Below are 21,445 nucleotides of genomic sequence, written 5' to 3' on the forward strand. Positions count from 1 at the left end.
AACAGTTGACTAATTGTAATTTCCCAGCTTTACCCTCCTCTCCTGACATTCCTAGATGTACTACTAATAACCAGTGAAATGTGAAAGAGATGAGCTTTCAGAGAGACAGAAAGGAAAGCAGAGATCAGGATAATCCACAGGGAAACGTTAAGTACTGGAATCATCAGCAATCACCTTAATTGGCTTCTGAGTGTGCTTATTATTGAGCCATAGGGGTTGGAGGGTTTTTTGGACAAACTTTTCTTTCTACTTCATGCAGTCCTCCCCAGCCACAACAAAAAACAAAAACAAACAAAAAAATTGCTTCGATCTGTGAAATTATCCTGAAGAAATTTTCCCTAGAGGACAAGTAATGTTCCAAATCTTAGCAGAGCTAGCCCCAGGCCGGCCGGCATGGAGCTTTAAGGTTGTCTATAATTCTTTAATTTCAGGGGGCTGGGAGCAGGAGGGTAGCTCGGCTCCAGCTGACATTATCAGCCTGGTGTCCTTGGCCCCAGCACGTGAATCACATCATACCATTCCATTAAATGATGTTTTTCTGGCTGGTTTTGCCTGATGCCCCCCTTCCCATCCATGTTCTCCTCCAAACTTGCTCTTTCTGATCTGGTGCTCAGCTGGAAGTTCTGGCCTAGGGGCGAGCATGAGGGGTCAAGAGTCAAGTGTGGGAGAAAACAGAGTCAACCCCCTAAGTTGCTGAGACCGACACCTGGAAGCTCTCCTCTCTGCTCCTGACATCCTGAACTAAGCGCTGGGGCATCCAGTTCAGCCAAATGAATGATCGACTGGAGTTAAGTGGATGGAGGTGTTGGGGCTCCCCAGGGCAAACTCCCAGGGCCACTCTTTCCCTCTTTGGACCTGACAGAGAAGGGAGAGAAGAGGGGGCCAGCTCTTCAAAAGCTTTGGGGATTGGACAACTAATAAATTTGATCCCCTTGATGTTGTATTTTCCACATGTACCCCATTCAGACCTTCTAGCTTCCAGCTGGGATTGGATACAGCTCTTAGATAATAATGGTAGCTCATAAGCAGGAGAGAAGCTACCCACTCCCTCGCCTCTTACCATGCCTCTCACCCCAAAAAGAGCCACAAAATTACAAGGAAGCCCTCTGCCACCTCACCACATTAGAGGCCCAAGGAGAGAGGGGGAGATATAAAAGAAAAGAAACTGAAAACCAAGATTCAGAGATGTGGGTGGGAGAATGGGGAGGTAGCGGTAAGACTGGATCACAGGTCAAAGCTGAATGGAATCAAGGAAAAGGGAAAAGAAAATGGAAGAAAAGGCGAGAGAAGGGGTGAGGGGCAGGAAGCAGCTGAGGGAGGAGCATCAGTGATACAATGAAAGAACAAAAGATCAGAGATTGAGTTCACTGTGTGGGAATGGCAGAAAGATGGAGATTAGCGAACAGAGTGGAGAAGGGCCAGAGAACATTGTATTAGCAAAGCATCCTCAGGATGACACTTGTACCCAGGGGAGAATTCGTTTTATGGTCACCCTTATGCTGTGGGAGGGTGTCAGCTTTATAGACTCTGTGGGATGACAGAGGGGCCACATATTCTTCAATCCATAGTATCCATCTCACTCTTGATGCTCACTCTTTGTTGAAATTTTACAATTAGTCACTGATCCTAGGTTGCTGGGATCTGCATCTCACATTACACAAGCACACACACACACATGCACACACACAACACCACAAAGCTCTCTCTCTGAGTCCTCCATTATAAGGGCAGCCCACAGAGGTGTGGGGCTGATGCTGACACTCTGGCATTTCTGAGCACCTCACCTTCAGCCTACTCACCCTGAGACCTCGTTGCTGGCCTGGTCTCACCAACCTGCTTCTGTCACCAGCAGAATGGTCAAATGGTGGAATGCACCTTAATATTGACTCCAGCGGCTTCTGGCTTTTTTCTAGGACAGTCACCTCCTGGTAAACCTGAGATCATTAAATGTCGTTCTCCAGAAAAGGAAACATTCACCTGCTGGTGGAAGCCTGGGGCCGATGGAGGACTTCCTACCAGTTACACGCTGACTTACCACAAGGAAGGGTAAAAAGTTCTCTTCTTTCCTCTCAAGCTTCACAAGAGTGTTCTCACTCTTCAGGCCAAAAGAACCCTGGTTCCAAGTTAGAATTATCACACTTCCCCGGATTAACACTACTAAGGTTCATACCACTGGGGAAAGGGACTCGAACACCATGCTCACATTTTCCTGTTAATGTCCTCGAGGCACTCTCTCAGGGTGAGTAAGCTCATGGGCCACAGCAGCAATACAATATAGCAATGTTCCCATAGCCTGTCGCAAGCTTCAGTTGCAGTCCAAGGTCGCATATAAGGGTTTCCTAAGTGCCAGTTAATTTTAGATACTCATCTCTAAACCTTCTGTCATTTATAAATTTTTTTTTTAGTAATCATTACCTTTGCACATAAGAGGACTATCATGTAATTCTTGACACCATGGTACATTAGCTTTTCAAACTTGTTTCATGTCCAAGAAAATAAAGAGCCCTATTAGGAAAACAAATTGCTGATCCAGGGTCCATGACCTCCCAGAGGGCATATTTGGAGCTACAGTTGCAGTGCAGACTAAACGAGGTCATCTCTGGGCGAGGACTTTGTTATATTCACAATGAGGCCTGGGAGTCCCAGGAGAGCTGTCTCCTTCCCCAGTGATGAAAATATTTTCTGGTAGCAACAGCTGGCCCAGTTCCCAATGAATGCCCTTTGTTGTACACAAAGCTGTCATCCCTTCTGGCACCTAAAGGGGCGTTATATAAACAGATTTCAGGAACTCAAACGGGTAACCAAAATGGAACAAGCCTCCACACCAGTGTGGTGTGTCTGGCGTTGAGGCCCCTCAGCCTAAATGTCAGCAGCCTAATGAGGCACTTGGGCCTGAAATATCTCCTGTCACAATCACTTCATTCTGTTGCTGACTCAGTGCGATCTGAAATATGCTAACATCAGTTTTTATCCCCTTTAATCTTTTTTTCAATGAAATACAATTCAAAACATTTGTGTAATAAATGCTGTATTGTGCATGGCCTCCCAGTGTACATGTGCAGGAGAAAGTCCCGTTTTCTGAGATGACCCAGTGACAGTTCCCTGGGTATGGTGGCGCCTTGACCATTGGAAGCTCAAGTGTTTCTTGGCAGGGGGCATATATCACAAAGCCCACAGAAACCTATAGATGGGAAGGGCCGATGAGAGGCAGAGTCTCTGAGGCCCTAAAGTGACTCTTCCACCCCTTTCTCCAGCACTCTCTTCTCTGTCTCCCTCCCAGCTGCCATCAGCAGCTTGGGGCCGACATGGTACAGAATCTTGGGGCGCTGTTCTTCAGCTCTGGTTTTCTGCCTTTGGAATCCTCCATAGCCAACCATATAGATCTATTAAAAAAAAAAACAAAACTAGACTCTTTTTATACTTTCTTACTCATTGTTACATAGTATATTACCCGTTGCAGAGAGACACTCACCCATGAATGTCCGGACTACAAAACCGGTGGCCCTAACTCCTGTTACTTTAACAAGAAGCACACCTCCATATGGACAATATACATCATCACGATAAATGCCACGAACCAGATGGGAAGCTGTTCCTCGGATCCGCGTTACGTGGACGTGACATATATAGGTAAGGGGAAGGGCGGTAGGTGAGGAGTTTGTTACTCCGTTATGGATTTACCAGTAGTCAAACTCAGTTGAGTCTGCTTGGCTTTTGGATGGATTCCCAAAGAGAAAGATGAGAAAATTCACGATATCCTTGTCAAGTGAGTATGTTACACCAATTTTTATCAAGTCATTCATGACAGTAGGACTGGCACTTGGGGTCCTTGTGTTTCTGTGCTTTCCCTTGATCCTTCTTCTCATCCTCTTGCACCCAGAAAGAATGTTCTATTTATACTTCCCTTAACAATCCTTCCCTCTAGCCCTCCCCCTGCAACCAATGTCCCTTCTCCCTTGGCAAGCTGGGATTTCTTCTCTCTCCCCGTGGAAGACAGCTGCTCCATGGAGTAGCAACTCTTAGAAGGAGTTCAACTGCTTCTACACCCACAGGAATTGTTCCAACTGCTTTGCCCCAAATTCAATTCTCCGAATACATAGCCTTCTTAGCAACTGAAGCTATTATTTAAAAATAAAGAATTTGGGGAGTAAATACTGCTGCTTGAGCAGCAGGCTAAAGGCCAAGACCACAAATACAATGTTTGGAGAAGTCATTAGCAAAGTAGAATAAAGTCAGCCTGAGAGCTCTTCCTTGCTTCTCCTGTTCAACATTGACCTGGAGGGCAGTCAGGCATAATTTTAGTGGCCTGTATGGCTTAGTTGGGATGACAAAGAGAATCTTACGACAAGAGACTGGGTTCAGGCCTCATCTTGTATAATAATCTAGGGTGTAGCTAATTAGCTTCAAAGTCACCCACGTCTTCCTGATTTACGTACACCACCCAACAAGGAAAATCAGGCTAGGACCATCAAGTATTCACTTGTATATCATCTCATTGGCATGTTATCAGTAGTTGATCCTTAAAAACTAGAAAAGCTTCCAACACCACCTGGTACCCAATTGGATATTTTCTCCCACCAGCAATTCAGTGCAATGAGCATGAGGGTGGAAACTGAATTGGATCTTAGTTTAAGAAAATCAAAAAGGTAACCCCACTGACAAGTCAGAATAAACTCCAGTCATATAAATTTACTTAAGATATGAAGCCTTTAAGATGCTAAATGCCAAACAATTCCTTTTTCATGGGCTCTTTCTTGAGTTGCCTTGCCCTCAAATGTTAAAGTATTTAGTATTTGAGGGCAATACAGTGAATGCAAGAGAAGTTTCTGAAATGAGCAACTGCTATAATGAATGTGACTCACAAAATATGGGCGCCCTGAAGACCAGCTGGGTTTAAAAAGTGAAATCAATGAGTGATCACACTCACGTTGACTCTGGAAGTAAAGTCTCTGGTGAAAGAATGTGTTGGACCATATTTTCAAAATAATAAAGGAAGCGTTCGTGGAACGCACATATAACCCTGCAGCATACAGTGTTGGTGACAGGCCATGGAAGTTCATTTAAAAATCGATGTGAACTGCAATACACTTTCTATCCACTTGACTCTCAACCAGTGATAACCTCCAGTACAGAATGACAACATTGGCAGATAATCTCTCAGAAATAGATTCCAGCATTGTTGCCATTGAGCAATACTGAGCTATACTGAAGACACTTGAAAGCAGTGATTCTCAGCTGGGGGCCCTGTTGCCTCCCACGGGACCTTTGGCAATGGTAGGAGAGACTTTTTTTTTTTTTTGCAAGGAAGATCTGCCCTGAGCTAACATCTGTGCCAGTCTTCCTCTACTTTGTATGTGGGATGCCTCCACAGCATGGCTGATGAGTGGAGCAGGTCCGCGCCCAGGCTCCAAACCCACGAACCAGGGCCGCAGAAGCAGAGTGCACAGAACTTTAACCACTAGGCCCTGAGGCCAGCCAGCCCCTGCAGGAGACACTTTTGATTATCACAACCCAGGGAGGAGGGTAGGGGTATAACTGGCATCTAATGGGTAGAGGCCTAAGATGCCACTGAGCATCTTACAATGCATAAGACAGCTCCCATGACAAAGAATTATTTGGCCCAAAATACAAGTAATGCTGAGGTTGAGAAACTTTACTTTAACGGATTCATCCCAAATGTTTTACTTGCCGTTTTGTACAAATCTTTTTTGATCAGAGGCATTCCTCAGTATTATGTTTAACTTAAAACTTATATTAAATAACTGATGTTTGTTTAGTAAGTACATGTAAAATAATCTTTCATAGGTATTTACTTGGTAACATATAAGCATTAGGATTAGTGGCAAATTTTCCAAAGTTCGTTTTTAGGCAGCCATAGATAATAATGCCAAGTTCACTGTAGTTACACTTACTTGTGTCCCACCTGGTGTGGAGCCTGATTTTAGGAGGTAATAAATGAAGAGAGACAATATCACTGCTCCAGTCAGGTAATTACTCCAGTCAGAGAGTAAGTAAATAAGACTGACTTACTGGAGTAAGGCAAGCCAGCGCCCTAGACATCTCATTCTTAAGGAGGTACTCACAGACCTATGCTTGAAGGAACCTGAGAGCAAGTGTCTCCTGAATATTTTTTTATTATGGTAAAATACACATAGCATAAAATTCACCATTTTAGCTGTTTTAAAGTTGTGCGATTCAGTGGTATGAGTTCATTCACAATGTTATGCAACCATCACCACTATCTAGTTCCAGAACACTTTTATCACTCCAAATGGAAACTTCATACCCATTAAGCAGTTCCTCAGAATTCTCCCCCTTACCCCAGCCCCAAAGCAGCCCCTAATCTGTTTTCTGTCTCCATAGATTTGCCCATTCTGGATATTTCATATATATGAAATCATATAGTATGTGGTCTTTCGTGTCTGGCTTCTTTCACTTAGGATAATGTTCTCAAGATTCATCCATGTTGTAGCATGTATCATGTACATGTAGCAAGTACTCCTTCCTTTTTATGGCTGAATAATCTTTCATTATACGGATATTGTTTATCTGTTCGTCAGTCAATGGATATTTGGGTTGTTATCACCTATTGACTATTATGAATAGTCTTGCCATGAATATTCATGTGTCTCTGTTTGAACACTTCCTTTCAGTTTCGGAGGGTATACACCTAGGAATGAAATTGATGTGTGACATGATAATTCATGGTTTAACTTTTTGAATAACTTCCAAACTTTTGTCCATAGCACCTGCACCATTTTACATTCCCACCAGCAATGTATGAGGGTTCCAATTTCTCTAGCATTCTCACCAACATTCTTTATTTTTCCTTTTTTGAATTCTAGCCATCCTAGCTGGTGTGAAATGGTATCTCACTGTGGTTTTGATTTGCATTTCCCAAGTGACTAAGGGCATTGAGCACCTTTCATGTGCTTGTTGGCCATTTGTACCTCCTTAAATTTTGCACCCTAGGCATCTCACTTGCTTCAGCCTAATCCAGACTCAATTGATCAACCAGATCAAATGCAAATAATCAAGTGCAAAGTGTCCTATAACCATGGGGGAGTGAACTGGTAGAGAGAGCTGCCTCTGAGTCATCCAGTTCTGTGTTCAAAGACCACTTTTACTAAATATGGAGTTTCTTTCACATCTGCAGTTGAACCAGACCCTCCTGTGAATCTGACTTTGGAATTAAAACAGCCAGAAGACAAAAAACCCTATCTGTGGATGAGATGGTTTCCACCCACCCTGGTTGATGTAAGATCCGGTTGGCTCACACTCCAGTATGAAATTCGATTAAAACCTGAGAAATCAGCTGAGTGGGAGGTGAGTCAACTAGAAGCTTTTGTAAAGAACCATGTCCCTTGGCAAAGATGAAGCCCTCACAACGAAGAACAAGTCATTCCTCCTAATTATTGGGTCACCATGTTGCCCTCCTGATGCTGATGTGGCCCACCCAGATGTGGAAGGGAATTCTCCCCTCTCTTGGGATTGATGGGGGCTCATCTTCACAGCTCTCCAAGGGCTGGTTAGTTCCTTGGACTGAACAGCCTCTTTCACCGGATTTCCAACCCACCTCCCTCAAAGTGTCTTAGATCTAGACACTATGAGAATACTTAACCGGTAGTAAGTGGGAGGAAAAAATCTCAGTGTAACCAGGCCACAGTCAATGGCATTTTTATTTGCTTTGAAATACTTGAATGTAAAGAAATAATACAGTAAATTATAGGCATTATGATATTCTACTCTTAAGTACTTTAGTACAGGTCTCTTTTAAAAAGAGAACACTTCCAAACACAACCAAAATAATATGATCACACATAGAAAATTAATTAAAATTCCTTAGTATCATTTAATAGACAGTTTATACTTTCATTCCAACAATTGCTTCAAAAGATATCTTTAACAGCTAATTTGTCCAAAGGAGAATCCACTCCAGGACCACACATTGTGGCTAGTAGTTATATTCCTTTGGTCTCAACATACTCAAGAGACTACGCCGCTTGTCCCATAGAATGTCCCACCTTCTGTATTTGTCTGATTAGTTCTTTGTGAGGTCATTTAGCTAGTTTCTCTGCCCTTTTATTTCCTATAACCAGGCATTGGATATAAAGACTAGATTAAATTCAGGCTGAACAATTTTTGGCAAGAATACTTCAGAGGTGATATATCCTTCATATTGCATCATATCAGGAGACACAAACCATCTGGTTGACCTACCATACATGATGCTAAAACTGACCCCTGAATTATGGCGATCACAACCTGATCCCTTGATTGTAAAACCATGTTTCATTTGTGCACTGTTGTTTCAACATACATGAATGCCCAGTTCTCTTCCACCTAGGGGCTTTATACCAATGAATAATCCTTTTATCAATTACTGCGTTAGGGTTTACAGAATAGCCATTTTCCAATTTTATTAACTAGTTTCCTTCTATGAAATAGAATTTTAAAAGTGAGAGGTGGGAAACAGAATATTTGTCTTTCTGAAACAGAGTTCCAAATGGATAGATAGGAAATTGGTTAATTCTTATGTGAGCAATGTTTATAAGGAGGAGCGGATGGGCTGAGAGGGTGGAATGGTATCTACTAAGTCTGATTGTCTAGCCTCACTTCTCCCATAATTTATGATCTAAGGGAAAAGTCTCTTTCTTTATAATACAAATTAGAATTACTTCTGTCTTCCTTGTTCCTCCTTAGATTCATTTCGCTGGGCAGCAGACTCAGTTTAAGATTCTCAGCTTATATCCAGGACAGAAATACCTTGTCCAGGTTCGCTGTAAGCCAGATCATGGATTCTGGAGTGAGTGGAGCCCAGAGAGCTCCATCCAGATACCTAATGGTGAGTGTCTCAGCTACCTTTTGCTTATATTCCTAAATATTTTTAAAACAGAATGAATTCAGTAAATCTGCATGTAGTACTACTAACAGAGAAACTATTTTGGCCCTTAGCCAGAAGAATGAGTAGAGGTGGGTTTATCATCGCTCCACCCAACACAAAGACATTTGGAAGCATAGCATTGCTCCCTGGGTCACTGTCAGTGGGGACCAGTTCCTAGGATAAGGCTGCAGACGTGGGCTTGGCATGTCTCAAAGGGTTGTAGGGTTGGTGATTCTGCCCTCCCCATCTACCCCTTCTTATCATTTAGTCAAGGTCATCATCTCGTTCTCCCAGAATTTGTAAGGTGGTATCCCATCTCAAAGACACAAACTGATTTTCAGTCTCTGATGTCAATTACGTGTTGGTCTCTTAGTCAAGGCACAGTACATAAGAGGCGCTCAGTTCTAACTAAGTGCCATTAAACATGGCAGCTTACAAGAGAATGATTCATCTTGCGTTTCTAAAGTACTTGACGGTTTACAAAGTCTTTACTTTGTTTGGTCCTCCCAACCCTCTCAGATATTGAAAGAGAATATAATTACCATTAGAAATTAAAAGTGAAGAAACTGAAGCTCAGTGAAGTTAGGGGTCTTGCCCAGAACCACACGGTGATGCCTAGCTCTTCTGACACCCTGCCTGGCCAAAGTATCAGGGCTTTTACTGGACTGGCATACTGGAAAGAGCCCTGAACTGTGGGCCATAAGACTTATACATGTATCTAGTCCAGCCCTGGCTCTTACTAAATAAAAGCAGAGTCTAGAGGCAGAAGACCTGGGTTCAAATCCCAGACTACAATTTTATAGTTCCGTGCCCATGGGTAAATCACTCTTTGAGCTTCAATTTCCTCATCCTTACATACAAGGCAACGTATGTAAAAGCTTAACACCATTGATGGCTTTTAGTAAGAACTTAATAAATGTTAGTTTTTATTATTACTGCAACTGACCACGTGGTCTTGGACTTCCTTTTTAAGGATTAAATAAAATAATATGTAAAAGGATTTTGAAACTTTTAGATTTTGAAATTTGTAAAATACATGCAACATGTTCAAATTTAATAATATTGGAAAAAATTAAACCTGTCATTCATGCTACTCTTTTTGGATTACTGTTCAAATCAAAGGAGGTGTAGGTAGGGGGGAAAACTCTTGTTCAAAAGTTTCGTTCATTAGTTATGTTTCTTTTTAATGATGGTGTATGCGATTAAAGCTTTCTGGCTGTTTGCTTTTTAGATTTCACCATGAAAGATAGCACCGTGTGGATCTTTGTGGCCGTTCTTTCTGCTGTCTTCTGTCTGATTATGGTCTGGGCAGTGGCTTTGAAGGGCTATAGGTACTTCACTGTCTATCAACCCTCCTCCCAATATTCATGGTTCTCAGGAATAAGGGTAAAAAAAGACACTACAAAGATGATGGAAACATTCAGATAATTCAAGCACCTCATTTTAGCCATCAGCTGCCATGTGTTGACCCATAAAAAATCTTTTATAGTGCTGGCAAAAGTAGCAGAATGGATTCATCTGAAGCTGGTGCTCTTTTCATCCAACTGAGGCTCACAGTTATGAAATAGTAAAAATCTATCAAGAGCAGCCAAAAAGCAAGGGAAGCAAATAGTTCAAATAATCCACTCATTTCAGAATTAGCCTCCTCGATTAGCCAGGGCTCATTTTGATGTAGGCCTCTATAATTATTAATTGTTGTCATCATTGATTGTTAGTGTCACGTAAGCCCAGAATTCTAAGTCATATCTACCCATAGTCCATGTAGTAGCTACTTGGAGATAATACTAATCTTTCAAAAATTACAAAGTGAGAAGATGAGCCATTTATTCTATCTCACAAATTATTTTATAGCATGGTATCCTGCATCCTTCCCCCAGTTCCTGGTCCAAAAATAAAAGGATTTGATACTCATCTGCTGGAGGTAAGTGCCAGAGGTGGAGAATGTAGTATGACTCACTGCTTTGTAATAATTAATTTTACACATGTGCACACAATCCCCAACAATTCAGCCTAGCCGGCTCAGTCATCTTGTGCAGCTGTCGCTCCTGTTTAGCATGTGTGTTTACAGAAAGATTGGGAGGCATGAAGGTACTTACCATCAGGGACCAGATGTCAGAGGGTAAGGAGAGAAAGCCAAGAAAACATGAAAACACATAATAATACTTACTAGATTTACCAAATCTGTTCACAATCATAGAGATAAACATTTTGTGCAAATAATCAATTTAGAAAGAGGGAAAATATTTGAATAATACAAAACACGGACCCACCACTACCTCCTCTATCATACTTTGGTAAAAGTTTCTACTTGAATATTCCTTACAGAAGGCCATAGTAACAGAACATTCTATTGCAATTGTTTCTCATTTTGAGCACTCAGCTGAGACTGGATGAGTACAGTAAGGCTGGTGTTTGCCAGGGCCCACTTAGTCTGATTCAAGAGGGAATTAAATTTAAGTGTTTTGAATGAAAGGAGGGGTTAGAATATTTTAAATTTCTCTCCAGGTTGAAATAGATAATTTCAATTTGACCTTAAGCTTACCACTGATGTATATAAAAACAGTGACCTGCACATTAACCCAGCCACTGTGAGGCCAACAGCTCAAGAATGTGAAAAGTGAGCCCCACAGAACTTAGCTTGACTGTGTTCACTTTGATTGCAAATATCAGTGCAGGGAGTACAGCCCCAGAATTTGGGCTCCTGGTCCAGTGCTCTTAGCTCACCATCCAGTCTCTAGCACTGATCTTTAAAGAACCAGCATGAACAATTCTACTAAGTAAATTAACTACTCTCCAGCTCGAAATCCAACCTTGTAGCCGCAGAGCCTTAATGTTAAAATAACTGCTCTGTGTCAAAAAATTTTTTTTTGTATTCTTAATCACATAACCTCTAATCTTCAAAAGAACTCTCCTGGATGGGTCCTATTATTCCCGTTTCACAAATAGAGAAACTGAGGATCATAGAGCAACTTGCCCAAAGTCAATACCCTTTAATAAGTGATAGAGTCAAGATTTAGGCACTGGTAGCTGACCCAAGTCAGAGGATCAGGAAGAAGAGTGGAGAATAAGAGAAGGCGGGAGGAAGAGGAGGGGGAGTGGGGGAAAAACGGAGAGGAGGAGGAGGAGGAAGAGGAGTAGGAGGAGAGGGAGACAACATGGAATTTCAGGGAGAGAGGGGGAGGAAGAAGAGGAAGTAGAGTTGAAGGAGAGGAAAAAGTAGCATAGGAGGAAAAGGAAGGGGAAGCGAAGGGAGAAGCAGGAAGAGGAGGAGGGAGAGGAGAAGGAAGAAACAAGAATCGAGTTACCACCACCAGACCCTAGAAGGTGGTGGAGGAGGTTGGGAAGCCAGCAACCACATCGCAGAGCCAGTGAGTCCCAAAGTGGCACATGCATGCATGAGCACTGTGGTTCTAGATGTTTCACAAAGTTTTGTTGTTGAATAGTTATTACATGTGCTATACTACTTGCCCGTTGAACTCATTATTGCTAGAGAAACTAAGTTAAATGGTGAATTGACTTAAAGAAAAATATTAGATGAACAGTAGTCCAGGAGATGGTTATTGATGGCCTGGTACACAAACGTCTAAAGTTTGGGAAACTCTGCAAGGCTGTTACCACTTCCTGCTGGCCCGTAGTCACGAACTCGGGCTTGGCCGTGATGCTGATTTGGAATGCTATGAAACTAACAGCCATCTCTCCTTGTGTCTACGTTTTAACAGAAGGGCAAGTCTGAAGAACTACTGAGTGCCCTGGGGTGCCAAGAATTCCCTCCCACTTCTGACTGTGAGGACTTGCTGGTGGAGTTCTTAGAAGTAGATGACAGTGAGGACCAGCAGCTGATGCCAGCCCATTCAAAAGAACACCCGGGTCAGGGTATGAAGCCCACCCACCTGGATCCTGACAGTGACTCTGGCCGGGGCAGCTGTGACAGCCCTTCCCTTTTGTCGGAAAAGTGTGAGGAACCCCGGGCAAATCCCTCCACATTCCAGACCCCTGAGGGCATTGAGAAGCCGGAGAATCCCCCAAAAAATGTCACCCATACCTGGGACCCCCAGAGCACAAGCTTGGAAGGCAAAATCCCCTATTTCCACGTCGACGGATCCAAATCTTCAACATGGCCTTTGCCACAGCCCCCCAACCAGCACAATTTCAGATCTTCTTACCACAACATTGCTGACATATGTCAGCTGGCCACTGGTGCAGCAGGTGCATCAGCCACTTTGTTGGACAAAACAGACAAACATGCTTTCAAATCCTCAAAAACCATTGAGACTGGAGCGGAGGGAAAGGCAGCCGAGCAGAGAGAGGTGGAAAGCTTTCCTTCCAAGACTGACCAAGACAGAGCATGGCTGCCGCCCCAGGAGAAAACTCCGTTTCTCTCTGTTAAAGCCTTGGATTACGTGGAGATTCACAAAGTCAACAAAGATGGAGCACTGTCACTGCTCCCGAAACAGAAAGAGAACAGCGACCAGACAGAGAAGCCCAGCACTCCTGAAACCAGTAAGGAGTACGCTAAGGTGTCCCAGGTGACGGATAACAACATCCTGGTGTTAACGCAGGATCCGCGAGCTCCAAACCTGGCTTTGTTCGAAGAACAAGCCAAGGAGGCTCCACCATCCCTTCCACAGAATCAAGCTCAGATAGACCTCGCCTCCTTCACAGCACCACCAGGCAACTGCAGACTCCAGCTGGGCGGGTTGGATTACTTGGATCCCGCAGGTTTTATGCACTCCTTTCAGTGACAGCTTGATTAAGAAAAGGATTGGTTAAAATGTGATTTTTCTTCAGGTAACACTACAGAGTATATGAAATGCAATCTGCTAGAGAATGCGCGAGAAGCTGTTTAGAATGACACTACTAAAACTCACAATTCGCTCCTTTTCATGCTCCATTTTCAACCAGTTGCCTCTTTCTCCAACAGCTGATTCCAGAACAAATCATTTTGTTTCCTCACTGTGATTTGTAGATTTAGTCCTTGCTATTAGTTATAAAATGGTGTATTCAATGAAATAAAAGCACATTGCCTAGTATTCTTGAGGGACAGTGCCAATAGGTATATCCTCTGGAAAAGGCTTTCATGGTTTGGTACGCAACAGAAGGAAATGAAATAGTCAAAATTGTTTACCACAGGAAGATGATAGATATGAGAAAAATATCATGGAAACCTCTTTTGAAAACCAATTTCTTAAGCTTTGTACTCCTCTTCATTTTATTAGAATGAACCAATAACAACACAGTTAAAGAAAGAATACATTCTAGAACACCCAACAAATTGTTTACATCAGTTCTTAATACCTTAGTGATGCATTGCTGATATGCAAATGACAATGATGCCTCCAATTTTTTCTGAAAATAGTTTGAACTTGTTAAACACGGATTTTCTCCCCTAAATTGTATTTCATTCTAAAGCCTCTTGAGAATATAGTTTCAGAAAGTAAAATTTTCTTACGTGAGAGGCAAATAAGATTCATGTGGTAAATCCTTCTAAAATGCTTTTCTGATTTATTTCAACATGATAGATAATTTATTATACACCCTAGTCTTTTCTTAGTGGAAAAGAAATCCCAAAAGACTAACTTTAATTTAAAAGATAATCACAGCAGGATGCTAATGGAATACTGCCTTACTGTACATACAAATTCCACTTTAATATAAACCCATAAGTTTAACAATGTATTTTTGAAGACTATTTTTCTATCACTTAGGTAAAATAAAAGACTATTTTCTATCTTCCCAGTACAGCTGTTTACGTATTCAGCGGGTCCCCGGGATTTTATGCTGTGACGTTATAATGAATATTTACAGTAAATAGTAGTATATGCAGTCCCTGTTTGTGGAGTAAAATGCCATACCAACCCAAAGCCCATGGGGGAATAGGAAGCGGATGACACTATTCAATTTCTAACACAGTGTAGTATAGTTTATCTGATTCTTTTTATCTCCAGGTTGCTTTAAGCAACAACCGCCAACCTAGAGTTTTAGGGCTCTCCACAGATCAGAAATTTCTTCTCCTATGAGCTTTGGGCTACTCTGGGGCTTCTGCTCTTCTCTGGGTGAATCTTCATATAGCAACGATGAAAACGAAGAGTGACAACACCTAACATGCTGTTTCAGAGACAGAGTTTTTGTTTTGTCTTGTTTTTCTGAGCAATCTTGAGCAGCAAAGAAATTTTAAGCAAAGCCAGAAGTTAGTTTCTGTCTGGAGTAGATCCATTGGCAAAATCTTGGCAGAAGCAGAGACAGCACTCATGTCAGAAGTGTCCAAATAAAAGTTCTAAGAAACCAGATGTCTGTGGAGTGTTGGGAACCGCTACAAAGGCCAGGGTATGAGAGCAAGATTCTCCAAGTTGGTTGCAAAGGTAGGCTCCTGAGCACACGCAAAAACCTGGATCTACATTTTAAAGAAAGCATCCGTGACTCATTGAACTGCCTCCCTCTGTTTTTGATTTTGCCTAATGCCGAATCCGTTCTCTACGTCCATTCCCATGGAGAACTTGAGCTCATCTCTGTGAGTTAACTATTCCACCCCAACAAACCAACATTGATAGAAACTGGACTCAGAGGTGGCCTGATGTTTGAAAGTGAACACTTTCAGAATTCCAAAAGTAACTGATCTGAGGCTCTGTTCTCCCAATATATAAACATCTTAGGAAGGAGGGGAACATTTGGGAAAGTTGTCCAAATTCATTCAATTCCCTAGATGCTTGGTACCAAAATATGGTCTGAGGACAATCTACATCAGCATCACCTGGGCACTGCTGGGAAATGCAGTCTCGACCCCCTTGCCCCGGACCCAAAGAATCAGAACCCACATTTTACTGAAATCCTCAGATGACTCATGTACACACTGAAGTTTGAGAAGCACTGCCCTAGATAACCATTTCCACTAAAGGTTATTTTAGTGCATGAAAACAATCCTCTCTTGGAAAGTACAGGTCAAGTCTGTTTGACTTCACTAAACAGCCCTGTTTGTAAGGAGAAGGCATAATTTTTAGAAAATCTATTAGTGGTTTAAGATTCACATAATGGTAGAGAATGACCTGCAAACAGACACACAACTTTCAAGAGGGCCAGGGAATATATTCCACTCTAAGAGGCAGTGACGAAAACCTCTGTTCAAAGCTAATACAGAGTAAACCTTTCCCCAAATACTCTATTCTCCTCCAAGATGTATATCAATCACTCTGATAGTTTGCAAACCTATAAAATCTGCTTTTGAGATATAATTAAGCATATATAAAAAACGTTTTGGCTAAAGACTTAGTTTGAACTAAATCCCTAAAAATCACCAATTAGCCACTCATTAAGTCAAGTCAAGACTATAAATCTATGGTCAATTAGCACTCTTTATCTAGATTAAGGGGTTTTTTTATGGTCTACCATATTTCCTATCAAGAAGAGCGCTAGTCAAATGGAAGGATGCAGACTGGGGGTCAAGAGACCTGGGTTCCAGTCCTAACCGTGTTTTCTTAGATCAATTCCCTTCTCTGGGCCTCAGTTTCCCCTAAAGGAAATTTTGGACCAAATAATCTCTAATGTCCTTTTAAACTCCAAGTGCTTGATTCTATGACTATTGAGTATTTTCCAGCCAAGATAATTTGAACCAATGCCTTGTATCTTAATTAAGCTATCAAATAATTGCCCTTCGTCATAGAAATACAAGTACTCTTCAGTTATGTGCTCATTTTATTACACTTTTAAATCATGAGTTCCAGTTGGTTTTAACATACTGCACATGCATTTTATACATTATGTAGGTAAGGAATCATAGTCTAAGATTATATGCAAATAGGTATGTAGAGAGAAGAAGATGCATGAGATTTTTTTTAAAAGACATATTGAATGAGCCTCTAATTTTTAGAAAAAATGATCTTTTACTGAGTCAAGCCATGCTCATTCCTTGCTGAGTCCAACAACTCCAAAACTCTTTTTTTTTATATCTGGCTATTGATTCTGCTTTGGTTTTTTCTCTCATCGTGGATTATGAACCACCATTACACAGTTGGTTTTTATGATCCTTATGCTCCGAGTTATAAAAAGTCATATTTTTATAAACAAACAGCTAAATATTCAAGTTACAAAGCACATGGAAACTGGTGGTGGCCAATGGGTGATTTATGGAAGCTTACGACCCAAACTGCAAAATGTTCTCTAGTCAGTTTTAACAAATGGGTATAAGGCACCCCAAGATGAGCACAAGTCATTACCAGCCACGTTATTTAACAGACTTTCCATTCTCCCAAGTGCCTAAGACCAATCCTGGTCGGTGGTTATGTACCAAAAACTTGCTTTCACTGGTTTGGTCCAAAGGGGGTCAATCCCTTACCACCTGTAGAAGATCAAGGAATTCAACTCCTTGTCCTGTCGGGACCCAACTGAATCAGACAATCCTGTGAGTTAATGAAAAACCAAGGCACCTGAGCTCCAGGGAGCAGTTTGGCTGTGGAGGAAATCCGGCCAGCCGTTTCTTGAAGCCGCACACTGCTGCCCATCACTTGCAGAAAAACTAGGCCCTGCCTGTAGTAACTTCCCTATCTCCTTCGAGTAGACAGGAAAGAAACAGATTTGTGCACATCATACAAAGTGCCTTTCTTTACTTTTATTTTTTTTTAAGTTTTCTTTTTTTGCAGGAAAACTGTATCAATTGGAAGGTAAATTTCACCTTTTTTATGTAAATGAATATAGAAGCCAGAAAGGGAGTGACAAAATGGTCTAAGATGCAGCTAGCAACAGTTCAGCAGACTTTTGAATGTATTGCTTAATTGAATTACCACAGAGCTGACGTGGAGAGTGTACTCACTTTGTCTGATAAGAAATCGGTTCTGGCTAGGATTTGGGGATAAGACTACCACCCCGCCCTTCAAGCCTCTCAAGTTAAAAACATACCAACACACTTTTGAATGTCTTTGAATTGAATGCCTGGGCCTGAAAAGGACATTGCATGCACAAGGGAACTTTGCACACACACAGGAAAATGTCAATGACTGAATTATCGTCCCCAGTGTTGCTAACGTAGATTTGCCATTGATGAAAGCTTCATGCGAACTTCAGGGGGAACAAATTTCCTTTTCTACCTTTTCAGCTCAAGCACAATAGTGTCATTGCTAGGGTAGTGGTCTGGGCACTCAGTTTCCAGGTCTGGGCCACATTGCTGCCACTAAACAGGCCGTGTGGCCCTCTGCATGTCCTTTAAATTCTAGCCACCAGTCTCCTCACCTGTTAAATAAGTGGGTTGCCCTAAAATGGCCGCTTCCAGCTCTAACTATCTTTGATTCTCATGATCTAGGTGGCATCCAGGGTTTCAGGTCAAAGGCCTAGGTGCAGTCAGGAGAGCATTGCTGACATGCCTGTAACTGGAAGAAGTGACCAGTGTGGCTGTGACAAGGCTTAAGAGAAAAACAGAGATCCATTCCTCCAAGTCAGATTGATTTGATTTAACATCCTTGCCTCTCCCCTTCTTCTTAGCTGTCCATACTTGTGGGCTTTTTACCCTCTCACTCCAGTGCCTATATTTTTCTTAAGAGTTAATTATGTGCAGTAGCAACCATAGGATCTGCAAGAAACTAAATTATTCATAAACAATGACTTTGACCCGGCAAAGGACTGAGTCAAATGTTAAATCTGTCACACAGATATCAAGGCCCAGGTTGAATGTCACGAGTTACCTTATTTAGAGATTTGCATGCTTAGAGATTCTAGCTCAATTCATTAATTACTTAATTAATTCAAAAGTCATTAATAAATCCAGGCTATGTAGATGACTTGGTCCTGGAGGTCTGAAGCAGAAATGTAAAAATACACAGTGATTGCTTGAGAACTTATGATCTAACCAGAAGTTCTATTTATAGTTACGGCCTGCACTTATTCCAGGATTAGCAGATACATCATCTACAAATCAAATCAAAGTTCGCTCCCTAAACTTGTGTTTTTCAGGAAGGTGATTTTTGGTCTGAGACCATCATGGTGTCTATTTCAAGGAAAGGAAAAAGAAAATAGGATGTTTCCAGAGGTTTGGGCATCTCAGGATTCCACAAAATGCCGAGAGTAGCCCGCTAAACCAAAATTTCATCAGACATGGTGAATCTATTACGCATTCAGTTTATGGCTAAGAGATGTACGTGACTTACAACATCACGTGCCTGCACCGCTTTATCCACATCAATTCCTTGATTATGCTCTGATTTCAAGTCAGGAAGCATTGAGCCGGGTAAAATGGAAAAACATATCCTGTTTTATGTGGTTGTGGTCAACGACTAGAGAGACCCCTAGATAATCTTAGTCTATTAGTTGACTTTTTACCTGCTGCTGATTAAAAAGAAAAAAGCAATTAACTCTAAAAACTTTGACTACTGACATAGTAATATCAAAAATAACCTTTAATAGTTAAGGTCAAATTATGCTTCACTTGGATAAACTTCAAAATACAATCTGAGTTTTTCTATGCAAATTTCACAAATCCTGGGCAAAAGAAAATCTTTTCCTTATGTTACCTGAGATTGAAAAACTATATGGCAAAGATACTTCTGAAAAAATGATTTGTCTTATAAAATTCCCAATAAAGTGATTTTGAATTTTCAAAAGTAACTACCTCCCCTTCTTGTCCTAATGTCCTTCCTTCAAAGCTGCTTATTGTTTAGAAACGAAAGATGTCATGTCTCATTCTTTCACTGGTGTATTTGACGTATTTGCCATGTGACACTCCGGACTTTAAGTAACCGTTATGTTATTTTATATCGCTTTATGTAGTTCAAAACTGTATGATACATTGAAATATATAATTCTCATCATGTAATACGAATGAAAATAAGTATTTAATGACTTACAATCTATCCATATGTAGTTTCAATATGATAGTGTCTATGTAAAACAAAACTGAAAAAATATGTAATCATGTACTTCTGTAAAGCGTGAATGTACTAATTTTTTCTTAATCGTTTGTCTAGAAGTAGTATAATATGCCATTGTACAGCTGATCTGGGGTGTGAAGTGTTTAAAGTACAATCCAAATTTGTGTAAATGTCAACCCTTCAGCTTCGCTTCATGTGACCTCTGAAACTTCCTGAGTGTTATTTGCTTCAATAAGGCTTGCTTTTGTGCTTGATCATTCATTTTAAACAATTTAAGGGTCTCATGGGGAAACCAAAGCAATCTAGAACCAGCCTGTTGGGTGATCTCTGTCTCCTGTTAAGCCATATTGAAGTGAAGATGATGTAATAACATGAGGTTTCATATTTTCAAAGCTACCACTACCTCTGATTTTTCTCTTTGCCTAGAAAATGCCAAGCAAAATTCTTCAAAATTAAGTAGGAAATTAGAAGTGATTGTTACAATAAATTGTTGAATGGCTTTTTGTGTGTGTGTGTGTGAGGAAGATTGGCCCTGAGCTAATATCTGTGCCCATCTTCCTCTGTTTTGTACGTGTGGGAAGCCACCACAGCATGGCTTGATGAGCAGTGTTTAGGTCCGCACCAGGATCCGGGCCTGCAAACCCCAGGCCACCAAAGCGGAGCATGTGGACCCAACCGCTAAGACACTGTGCTGGCCCCTTGACTGGCTTTTTTACATAAGAACCCACCTTCTAATTCACCACTTTGCAGGTTTATGCTAGGTTTTCTCAATAACCATTTTTACATTTTATAAAAACTGAATGACAAATAAGGACCAGAAATAATACATAGTACGTCATCAGATGCAAAGCCAACAAAATCATAGAATGCAGATTTTTTCCTAACTATAAGTCACCTCAAGGTGGTTGTCCAAAGCCATGATAATGATATCTCTCACAATTTGATTTCCCTAGCCCCCTAGAAATAAATCTTTTCCTTATTTGATTTTAGCCATCAAATATATTATGATATGGGAAAAATCAGCCATATATCAGAAATAATCTTATTTCAATTTTAAATTTCATTTTTATGTATACTTATAGTAATGCCTATTTTTTTTCTTTTTAAGCCTTAAAGAATTATAGAAGACTATAGTCATCTGATTTATCTCGCGTTCTTAATTCTGTAAATCTTTGGTTATTGCACATTGTGCTTTCTGGTTTTCATGGATTTATTCATTTGTCTCTTTCCATTTTGAGGAGACAACATGGACAGTTCAATCTTTGTCAGTAGTATGGGAAATTATGCTAACTGCATTATAACATCTTCATTTTTACTGCACGCCAAAAACAATGCTTGCCAAACAAAATCTTATACATCCTAGTAAAATATGGTCACTATATTTCTATTCATGTTATTGAAAATATCCAGCTCAGTGCCTGGCTCAATAAATGTGTTTTTCCCTTGCCTACCCTTCCTCTATTTTTTTTTATTTGACGTGGAAATGAGAAGAGTAATATGTGTGTGGTTGAAGCAATTTTCTTGAAGACTTTTTGCTGCTAAAGGATCTATAATCCTAAAACTGTTTATGTTAGATCAAAACAATTTTCTTCCTTTATCTTCACCACTCCATATGATTGCAAAATATAATTTCCCTCCTTTATCCCGTTCCTTTCACTTGAGAAGCTGTGAAAAATAAAGCGAGATGGACCCAGGTACATGGGGATCAAATTAG

General features: G+C 41.0%; 1 protein-coding gene across 9 annotated transcripts in view; it reads left to right on the forward strand.

Moving 5' to 3' along the window:
- Positions 1-21,181, forward strand: part of PRLR (prolactin receptor) — a 155,995-nt gene extending 134,814 nt beyond the window's left edge. For all 9 annotated transcript variants that reach the window (XM_070246323.1, XM_070246324.1, XM_070246325.1 and 6 more), the window contains 7 exons: positions 1,914-2,046; positions 3,461-3,630; positions 7,157-7,326; positions 8,704-8,845; positions 10,116-10,215; positions 10,736-10,805; positions 12,604-21,181. In XM_070246323.1, the coding sequence (XP_070102424.1) occupies positions 1,914-2,046; positions 3,461-3,630; positions 7,157-7,326; positions 8,704-8,845; positions 10,116-10,215; positions 10,736-10,805; positions 12,604-13,626 (1,808 nt within the window). In that variant the 3' untranslated portion in view covers positions 13,627-21,181. The remainder of the gene's footprint in view (positions 1-1,913; positions 2,047-3,460; positions 3,631-7,156; positions 7,327-8,703; positions 8,846-10,115; positions 10,216-10,735; positions 10,806-12,603) is intronic.
- Positions 21,182-21,445: the final 264 nt, after the last annotated feature.

The sequence above is a fragment of the Equus caballus genome, chromosome 21, assembly GCF_041296265.1.
Source record: "Equus caballus isolate H_3958 breed thoroughbred chromosome 21, TB-T2T, whole genome shotgun sequence".
Lineage (NCBI taxonomy): Eukaryota > Metazoa > Chordata > Mammalia > Perissodactyla > Equidae > Equus > Equus caballus.